The 10,549-nt window shown below is 50.0% G+C and overlaps 1 protein-coding gene across 1 annotated transcript in view; it reads left to right on the forward strand.

The window, feature by feature from the left end:
* The window catches only part of LOC119108420 (venom protease-like), an 11,505-nt gene extending 2,069 nt beyond the window's left edge, over nucleotides 1-9,436 (forward strand). Inside the window, exons 2-9 of the mRNA XM_037231991.1 lie at nucleotides 9-171; nucleotides 1,979-2,112; nucleotides 5,211-5,350; nucleotides 5,758-5,876; nucleotides 6,337-6,445; nucleotides 6,686-6,839; nucleotides 7,703-7,872; nucleotides 8,581-9,436. Of these exons, the coding sequence (XP_037087886.1) occupies nucleotides 9-171; nucleotides 1,979-2,112; nucleotides 5,211-5,350; nucleotides 5,758-5,876; nucleotides 6,337-6,445; nucleotides 6,686-6,839; nucleotides 7,703-7,872; nucleotides 8,581-8,739 (1,148 nt within the window). The 3' untranslated portion in view covers nucleotides 8,740-9,436. The remainder of the gene's footprint in view (nucleotides 1-8; nucleotides 172-1,978; nucleotides 2,113-5,210; nucleotides 5,351-5,757; nucleotides 5,877-6,336; nucleotides 6,446-6,685; nucleotides 6,840-7,702; nucleotides 7,873-8,580) is intronic.
* Nucleotides 9,437-10,549: the final 1,113 nt, after the last annotated feature.

The following is a 10,549-nucleotide window of genomic DNA, read 5'->3' on the forward strand; positions in this document are numbered from 1 at the left end:
GGCCGCAGGCGGCGGCGGCGGCGGCGAGTTCGTCGACGAGCTCGACCCGGAGGACCTCGAGCAGGGTAACCGGCGCCGAGAGCTCTGCACCACCGACGACGGTCTGCGTGGCGTCTGCAAGAAGGAGCGACGCTGCCCCGATGACCGACTGGCACTGAGCTCTTCCGTCACGTACTGCCCGGGCGGCGGCGGCGGCGGCGGCCGGGGCCGGGGCCGGGGTCGCGGCCGGGGCCGCGGCCGGCGCAGGAAGGTCTGCTGCCCCAGGCGGCGACAAGGTATCGTCGGCCCGGCATTAAGCCTTGTGGCGGCCTTGGAGGAGGGGGTGAAGTTCTGGGAAAAAAGAAACATAAGCGTGCTGTGTTTTTTGGGAGGAGGGAGTGGGGGGAGGAGGGGGGGGGGGGCAGGCCCAGACAGGCACGAGGACAATGCAAGCTTGCGGTCACATGGGCCCATCTTCCACCGATGGCTATTACCTTTTATTTGTACGACATTCTTGGTTTTACACTGCCTGCTTATTGACTATGCGTGAAGTTTAGGTATATATATATATATATATATATTATATATTATATATATATATGTGTGTGTGTGTGTGTGTGTGGTGTGTGTGTGTGGGTGTGGGTGTGTGTGTGTGTGTGGTGTGTGTTGTGTGGGTGTGTGTGTGTGGTGTGTGTGTGTGGGTGTGTGGTGTGTGTGTGGGTGTGGGTGTGTGTGTGTTGTGTGTGTGTTGTGGGTGTGTGTGTGTGTGTGTGGGTGTGTGTGGGGTTGTGTGTGTGTGTTGTGTGTGTGTGTGGGTGTGTTGTGTTGTGTGTGGTGTGGGGTGTGTGTGTGGTGTGTGTGTGGGTGTGTGTGTGTGTGTGTGTGTGGTGTGGTGTGTGTGTGTGTGTGTGTGTGTGGTGTGTGTGTGTGTGTGTGTGGTGTGTGTGTGTGTGTGGTGTGTGTGTGTGGTGTGTGGTGTGTGGTGTGTGGGTGTGTTGTGTGTGGTGTGTGTGTGTGTGTGTGTGTGTGTGTGTGTGTGTGTGTTTCGTCTGTGCGTGTTTTTAATGTATATCTTAATCTCTTGTGCATGTTCCTTCTTCATATGACTCGTCTCCAACAACAGTCTTGCTGACTTCGGTCATTCGGCAGAGGTGATGATGTAAAATTTGTAATTTGTAAATTGCTGTAATTTACTTCTGGTTGTATTAATTGCTGTCAATTTGTTAATTTAATGTCATGATGTAAAATTTATGAATGTATACATATATGATCATCAGTGGTGGGCGGCAGGACCCTTACCAAAAGTTTATAACTGTGTGGTTCCCTCAGAATTCACTTCTGCCCTTGTTTCGATAAAGGCATGTTGCCGAAATATGAACCCATCTACCTCTCCCATTCTCCTGTTTCTTCTCCGAAGAATAAGGCTATTACTACCGTCTTATCCTGAGCCCAGGCATACTCGGCGCGGAATTAAAAAGGTTAACATATCAGCCATCCAGAAGTGGACAGTTTCCAAGATCACACATTCTATTAGGGGTGTTGCCGTGCCGCTCACCTTCAAAAACGTGTAGTTGCGACGTTTGGGCGCGGCCGTCCATAAGAAGGGCTTGAATGTAAGTAAAGAGTCTAAATTGTTGGCGCCCCATTGGACAAATAATTTTGTATTAAACAAATCAGATTTACGGGGAAAATCGCCCATGGAACCTGGTGATGTACATTGTTTTCCGTTCCACAACTGAAGCTAAGTGCAAGTGTAGTGTAAGTGTAAGTGTCTGGAATCTACGTCAATAGATACAACATGTTCAGGGATACCCATTCGGGAAAAAGCGAACTGACATGATGTCAGGGCGGTAATGGCGGAAGGCGCCGAAAACCTGGGAAGCGGAAAACAACTCTGGCGGAGGTTTCAATGCCGGGCAGTGGAGAGGCGGCACAACTCGGGGCGGCCGGAGGTTTGTCAATCCGGGCAGTGGAGGTAACCAAGTGTGCTGCATCCCAGTAGTCGGTGGCGGCGGTGGAGTGGCTTCCCGCCAGCCACTACCAAACCCACAACTACAACTACAACTACAACGACGACGACTACCACTACCACCCAGAAGCCAACAGTTCCCTCCACGCCCGAGCGTCTGACAGGTAACCTATGGCTCTACACCGCAGTTTGATATCCAGGCTCAGACCAGGTCTGCGTCTTTTGTGCCGCTGCTCTCTTTTGTTCCAAATGCGGACTGATTGTGCGGAGCAAATTGGCGGTAAAATGATTCATCGCACATAGCACAGGGATAATGGATCTTTTTCCTTGCAGTGAACTATATGACATTCGAAAACATGCGTGGTAATGAAAGATGTGATGTGCTATAAGGCAAGGTGGCAAAAATAGTATGTCTTGGTAATGCCGGAAAGATCAATGCAGATACCGATGCACATAGACATTATTTAGCTTTAAATCGAACGCCTACAACTATGGCCAGAATATCTAGTTCACTGTTCAGAACACTAAGGGTGGGGACCCCCGATCGATTTAGGATGCCTTTCCGTTTGGGATGATTGCCAACTGCTCCTTTCAGTCAACATGCAAACTCAATTGGTGAGTTGTTCATACTGCTGCTTGTCGGCATCTAATTTCCCTTTGTGTTCTCTAACCTGTGGTTGCTAATGATTAAACCATTCCTTAGTTTGTCTGGGACGCTGTCTATAGCTTATGACGGGTGATGGTAGCCATGCTCTCGCAGGCTTGTAATGGCTAAACATCAGACATTTTGTCTAGTCATTCCCGTACATAAGCTGCTAGCTGTGCCCTCTCACAGTTTCAACGGCGCACTCGACTAAACGTTGGCACCAAAGAACGTGAGGAACGAGTCACGGCACTCCCTGCAAAGAGTTGAAATTTTATGTCTTAACGGTGAAAAAGTACACCTACCAGCAATGTGACATGTGACGAGCAAAAAGACGTAAGATGTTTAACGGGATCAGTGTGAGGCACGTGCACATACCATAAAATAATATTGAAATCAGTCATAGCTGAAGTCAGCAATTACTGCTCATTTAACCATCCAAGGTCCGCTGCATTTGTCACGTTAATCCGTACTTCGCACCGTTCACACAAACGGGCCAAAGGGAGCTGACCTCAGCTGGTCATGTTCTTATTTGCTTTTGTCTTGTCTCCAATGACCTTACCCAACTAAGCGGAGCTTATTGCCGGGTGGACTGAAAGAGTCAGCGCAATTTTGGGGTGACTCCTTAGGTTTGAAATCCAACGTTTAAAACTTTGGGCTTAAGGTGACCGCATGGGTGACTCCTAGCGTTTGAATTAGAACACATTAAGCTGTAAACATGGCGGGTTGCAACAGCTTTAATGTTTGAAGTGACCGCTTGAAAGGTTATTCCTAGAAAAGTTCAGGTTAGGCGCTTTTGCACCTTGAAAATGCAGCAAGGTTTCATTGATAGCTTATGCTCCGTACCAGGCGGCTATTACTCAAAGAAAGCACATAGCATGGAGAAAAAGGCTACTTTTCAACTACTGCCTGGTTTGCCTAGGAGGCAAGTTAGTTGACTATGATACTTAAAACTTTAGCGCATAGTCGACGAACATCCACAGAAATTTTACCGTTGACGAGTATTTGATGGGCATATTGCCTTGGATAAGACAGAAAGCGCAGCATTTATTGATTTTGCGAACACTATGCCACTGGTTTTCGCAGCATTCAGTGCTGATTTATAGATTTTCAAACCATGTTTTTATCGATTTCCAACACAATAGTAATCTAAATAATCTATTAATCTAATTATTAATCTAATTAGTAAAATGAATAAAGTAAAAAACAAAGTTGAATTAAAAATCAAATAGTAATAATCAGATAATCATTCTTGTTTTTACGTTGGCATAGTTAGTCACTGAAAAAGACCAAAGCTTAAATCTTGTGACATACTATCTAGGTCATTTACTTACATGATGAATAGCAATATGCCGATTAGAGGCCCCTGATGGATGCACCAATTAATACTTATTATTAGATAACGTTTTACTAATTTTTGCTTTCTGAGTCCTTTTTGCAAACAATCTCTTATTAGCTCTACACATTTGCCCCTTTTCCCCATGTTTCCCCCTAGCTGTGCGAAGAGTGTGCGATGACTTATGCTATCATAAGCTTTTTGGTGGATAAATGTGCAAATATCTGCAATCGGCGTGCCCGAAAATCCCAATAAGCAGTTGCGCAATATTTGTTTGAAAAGCCTCTTTTATGTCTATTATGACCTCGAAACCGGATGAACATCACATTGCTGGCAGATGTACAATTATTTACTGTTTATGCACGGCCAGTCACCTTTCTTCACTTGGCTGATTGGATATAGCCAGAAATATCGTCCTCGTTAGAGCAGGGGTAGGGGGCGAATCGCCAACATTTTGTAAAGAAACTTGTCAGAAAATTTAAAAGTTTTTCTTTTTTTCTTTCCAAACATCGGTAAAACTGGTGCCCCCCAATGACATCCATGATGCAAATGCAAATACAAGTACAAATAGTGACGAAGCCAATGCACCCAGTAGGCAGCGTAAATGGCGAGTCTCCTTGGCACAGACCAGCATGCTATCGAGCTTTAGTAATGCATGTTACCCTGCAACTTTAACCGATGCATGCTGGTCTGTGGTGCTAGTACTGCACGTTACTCCGCGACTGTAACGATGTATGTATGCTAGTCTGTTGAACAGATACTATGTCTGGCCACGACTGTGACAGCTTTGTTGAAGTATGGTCCGACCCCCAATTCCATCCGAAGTTACCTGAGATTACTTGATGTCATCCAGCGTTGCTATACAGGGTGTTGCATTCTTACATCGTGGCATGACCGGACGTTTTTAAGAGTGTGTTGCACCTGGTGTTAGTAACACCAGATGATATTTCTCGATGCGTGCTGCCATCATGACGCCCCCACAAGTATGGTTTGCAGGACGTGACATACACGCCCTGTGATATCGATCATGTTTCGATAAGATGTCATGGTTTCTCTCGGCGCTAACACTGCTTTGACCGCGTGTTTTAATAGCATCGGGTGCAACAAACCAGAATAGCCGTAATGCAACGCACACCCACCTTGCCACGCAGCCACCCAGTGCTAAATTGTCTATACTGCTATGCTAGGGGAGGGGTGGCGTGCCCATACCGCGTTACCCCTGCCGTGGTTTAGAAAGCAGTTGGTGTGCCAAGCGCACGCTGACGGTGGGCGTGTTCGGGCAGAGTGTGGTGTGCCTACTCCGATCCGGATTCCGCCGGCCTGGCAGCGGTCGGTCACGCGGAAGCGCCGCGCCACGCCAGGGCCCTTCATTCCCTTCATCGTCGGCGGGAAGGACGCCGAGATCGGCAAGTGGCCCTGGATCGTGAGTACCTGCGGGGCGGTGTGGGCTCACACCGCAGGGGTCTGGTCTTCCAGTGCCGCCTGGCAGCGTCACTGACCTCGTTTGGCTTTGTTAGGTACGCCAAGTAGGCGCTATGTAACTTGCTACACAATTTGCTATATCTTTATTCGGCTGATGCAACTTTTAGGTGGTGCTGCTTTGTTTTTAAGCGAACGATAGAACTGCTGCCCAGTGTCTTAAACTCCCTTCGAATCTGAAGCCACGAATTGGTGCATTCAAATTAATGGTGAAATGGCGAAATCATTGGCGCATTTTAGTCGGAGCTCATCACGTGCGTGATATCCCCCACCGGCTGGGATTCCGCTCAAGGAAGATGCCTCAGCTTCTCTGCTGGGGGCGAGTTCGAACGCTGTTGCTCTGGCCGGCAGGCGCTGCTGGGCACACGACAGGACGGTGGCAAGCCGTTCTGGTTCTGCGGCGGCGCCCTGATCGACAGCCAGTACATACTGACGGCGGCGCACTGTCTCCGGCCGCGATCTTTCGACCAGTGAGTGACGTCACACACTGCAGGTGACGTCACCCTCAGCCCACACGGGGCTCTCGCAGCCATCGGCTGCTCATTTGGGCGAAGGGTGGCGTCTTAAAGGTGGGAGGCGCGATGTGGTTTACACAATAAGGCTTGATAGGAGTGGCGTTGCGTCACGTTATAGTGCATTATCCTTCCGCCGGAGGTTTCATCACCGTGCAGGATACCATTCCGTTCAGAGAACTGGTAAGCGTCAGCTGACGTTTGCGGATGTCGAGTCCGGTTGGTGGATCCGTCACCCGACTAGAAGCTGCCTTCTCAGTCTGCGATGATTCGCCTCCGACCCCAAGGAAATCCCGAGGAAATCCCGGGCAGCCATCGAGCTTTTACTTCGGAAAGAGCGGTGCGTGCTGCGCCGAGCGTCACCGGTATCCGCATGTCGTGAGGCGCTGCTCACTGCGACGGCTCTGACCGCTGCCAGGAGCAAGCTGGTGGTGCGCCTGGGCGAGTACGACACCACCGACGACAACGACGGCGCCAACCCGCAGGACTTCACCGTGGAGCGGGTCACCAATCATGCCAACTTCAAGGTCAGCCCGCCCCCCCCCCCCCGGGTGTCAAAGCGCCTCAGCGATGGCTGACCCGTGAAGAGCGCGATGACGTCATGGGTGACACGATACCACCCTCGGGCCGAACGCCACAACGCACTTCAAACGTTAGTGCTCGCGAGCATAGCCTCGCCCAAGTTACAGGGTGCTTCGAGCCTTGCACAGGATGGCCGCGCGCCGACAGCTGTGGCGATGTGGTGCTGACGACGCCTGTCCGTGCAGTTCCCGCAGCTGCACGACGACATCGCGCTGGTGAAGCTCTCCAGTCCGGTGCCGTACAGTGACCTGATCAAGCCGATTTGCCTGCCGCCCGGCTCCAGCGGCGACTACGCCGGCTCCCGGATAGACGTGGCTGGCTGGGGCTACACAGAGTTCGGTAAGGCCGGCCGCCGCCGCCCACGTGCGGCCGGCTGGGGCTTTAGAGGTTGCGGTGTGGCGACGGCGCCCCATGCACAGCATGTGGTCTCCTCAGGGGCTCCTTTCTGACGCCTCGTTTGAGGTTTAGCATCGACGCCTCCCTCTGGTACTGGATGATTTGTATTCCACGGTGTCATTGAAACTGGGGAATTGACCACGAGGGAAGCATCACTTTGCATGGATTTCGTCACCGAATTAATTGGGTGGTAAGGTGGATCCGTTGAACTGCATACGTACATACATACTGTTGCATTAAAAGCTGTGATAGACGCCAGATTAATCCCTATTTGGCTCAGTCGGATAAGGATTTTTGCACGGTATGCGTATTCGAACCTCCTGGTTGTAATGGCAAATAAGTTAAAATTATTCGTCTAAGAGCACGAGATGAACGATGCCATAACATGTCACGTCGTGCGACAGAGGCGCGCGCGCCGCGACGCCTATGCTCACCGTTTTTGTCGAGTGAAAGCGTCGACAGTGCAATGCTGTGTGCTAGATATACACCAGCGTCACCTGTCGGCCATCGACAGTCGTGCTGTGTGCTGGCTGTACGTCAGCGTCATCTGTCGGCCATCGACAGTCGTGCTGTGTGCTGGATGTACGTCAGCGTCACCTGTCAGCCATCGACAGTCGTGCTGTGTGCCAGATGCACACCAGCGTCCTTTCGACTTTTCGTCCTTACGTCCACCAGCATCCTTCGTACAACCAGCGTCCTTTCGCCCAGCGTTTTTCGACCTTTTCGGCGGTCGACCCTGACGTACTCTGCGTCTCCCCCGTATCCAGCCTTGGCCAGTCGCCAAAGTGTTCCTTCCGTTCCGGCAGGTGGCGATGCCAGCAACGTGCTGCAGGAGGTTAGCCTGCCTGTGGTGGGCATCAACGAGTGCCAGTCCAAGTACGAGTCGGCGTCGAGCTTCCAGAGACAGTTCCCAGGCGGCTTCGGCGACACCAAGCTGTGTGCCGCCGAGAAGGACGGCGGCAAGGACGCGTGCCAGGTCAGTGCAGGATCACGTCTGGTCACCTCAGGCCATCAGTTCAAGATCACGCCTGTTTAGTTCCGGTCGTCAGTTCAGGTTCACATTTGTTCACCTCTGGTCATCAGCTCAGGGTCACGTCCGTTCACCTCTGGCCATTAGTGCACTGTCACGTCCGTTCACCTCTGGCCATTAGTTCAGGGTCACGTCCGTTCACCTCTGGCCATCAGTACAGTGTCACATTCAGTCTTCTATGACTAGATGAGGAATATGTTCCCTGCCGAGCCGTTATAGATTGACGCATAGCCACTACGGCTAACTGACGTACATATGACCGGCTAGATCAGTGCATACTCACACTGGTCACCTCTGTCTAACTGGACTGACTGGTTCTAAGCCGCGTCTATGTTACAGCTGTAAGTCGCTTGAATGTCAGTCACCGCCTGTTAAATGGTAGCGTATTCTATACGACAGAGCAGATTCAACGCATAAGACTGTCATTGTAAGCATCTTCACACATCAGTGCACCATGCCCTGAAGCCAATCCTATATGCCGGGAATAACATACTTGTGGAAACATTTCTGCGTAACATCTTTTTGAAAAACGTAGCATACAATTCGACGCATCACAAGTTACATTGTCGATCTCCATAAAATAACACTGACCATGGCTTACTTCTGCCACCTATATACCATGTGGAAAGTGTGTGTTTCTGCTGTCGTCCGCAGGGCGACTCTGGCGGACCGATGGTGCTTACGGGTGCCGACGGCAAGTATCAGCTGATTGGCGTCGTGTCGGCCGGAGTGGGCTGCGGCACTCCCGGCTTCCCCGGAGTGTACACTCGCGTCAGTGCCTATCTGGACTGGATACAGCAGAACAAGTTCTGATGCGTCTTTGAAGACACAGAGACGTCCGACAAAGCGTGCCTTCAGGCCCCAACTATGAGCCTGTTCATCGTGATTCGATATTGTCTGTATGAAAATTGTAGCAAACCCTTAGACGCGCGGAGTGCCTTGAGAAGAAACCATTCCAGGCGAAAAAGGTGAAGACGGTCAGCTGCATTGTTACCGCAGCTGTTTACATCAGTACTATTTTGAACAATTTCTCACTAACTGTTGCTATAAAGCTGCCCATAATTCGCATATACCTGATGCACACGGGCATGGTTAGAATTGATGCAGTGGATTGTCTGTCTCTAGATCAAGACGATTAAAGCGGTCCGTCTGCTCTAGCAATGTGCGTGAGTGAGGAAATATTCTGGGCTGATGACGTTGAGTTAGTGATCCTTGTTGAAGCGATCTTTAAAAAGGGAAGACATGCTGACCAGCTTGTCACACTTGGTGCCTTCTCTCAATGCCAGTGCTGAGCGAGTCCACCCAGCTATGGGAGCGGTGAGCATTGATCGTCGCAATTCGTTCCACACTTTCTCGAAGAGCCAGACGAGAACCGTGGAGCTAAGTGAGTGTGCCGTTTTTTCTCAGCCTAAACCTTTTACAGCACTCGTGACATTTTTATTTCGGCTGACAATATTTGGATCAGTGGCGTTGATCTTGAACCGGACTGCAATAAACCTTTTACTTGAAAGTATATGAATTACACGTGTTTTCAAGAGAACAGGCGCGAACCAAACATTTATGATGCTTAGCAACGCCATTGCTTCTTTCTTTAAAGGAACAACATAATGGAGCAATGCAAAACGATGAAGCTCCTATGATGCTGATTACGTCACATCCTAATGAAAGCTGGCTGCTGCGAGGCAGACATGGGAGTCTGCGCCCCAAAATGCCGCTCATGACGCCTCGTCGAGCGCTGTCGATCGACATTAACCGAGAGGGCTGAATGACGCTACATGGCACGTGTTGCGTGACGCTTTTAGGATCCGTGCGAACTATTTGGTTAACATGTCGGCAGGAGCATATTTGACGAACTAGCTGCATTTTTGTCTGCAGAGGCGAGCCCAGGGACCTCGCAGCCAGCTTTCCCCGAATTTTTTGGTTCAAAAGCAATTCCTAGCAAAGATCTGGTAAAAATGTTAACAACGTTCCCCGACTTGCTAAAACATTTCTTGTCCCTTCTTAATTACCTGAACAGCATTTCCGCGACCAGGACTTGCACAAAAAACAAGCATGCAAAGAAGAACGATACCGTTGCACAGCTTCTACGCAGGCAATGTTCTGACCCCGTTTGGAGCCATGACCACCGGCCAAAAATGCGAAAAAGTGTCTGAAGTAAGCAACGAAATGCGGCAGAGTAAACACATGCTCGCACTAATAGAAAATGCTTTAAAATGCTTCATGACAGGATATCTCCTAATAATTGCGTCACTTGAAAGCTGAGCAAACTCTCACCACATTTGTGAATGCCTAATGCCAGCTCCTCAGATATTCATAAACTAGAAAAGTGCTCAAAAATTCCATCCTGTACCATTTGCAAAGATCTGTTGAACTGTATGTCAAAGATCTGTTCCACAGGCGTGTGGAATGGTGTCCGATGATATGTGTTTAACCGCGACTGTTTGGGTAGGGTGGGGCCCGCCACCGCTGCCTCCCGAAATCCCTTTATTCAATCAATGCGCTTTCAATAAATCTCAGACGTCTATCCATCCAACACATGGCAATGCTCCTAATTGTGCGCCCTCTGGATTGGAATTCGACCAATCTGTATCGCTGGCCCAGAAGCCGACCCAGATCCGCCTGA

Source organism: Pollicipes pollicipes, unplaced genomic scaffold (genome assembly GCF_011947565.3).
Source record: "Pollicipes pollicipes isolate AB1234 unplaced genomic scaffold, Ppol_2.1 Scaffold_6686;HRSCAF=7923_pilon_pilon_pilon, whole genome shotgun sequence".
NCBI classification, from domain to species: domain Eukaryota; kingdom Metazoa; phylum Arthropoda; class Thecostraca; order Pollicipedomorpha; family Pollicipedidae; genus Pollicipes; species Pollicipes pollicipes.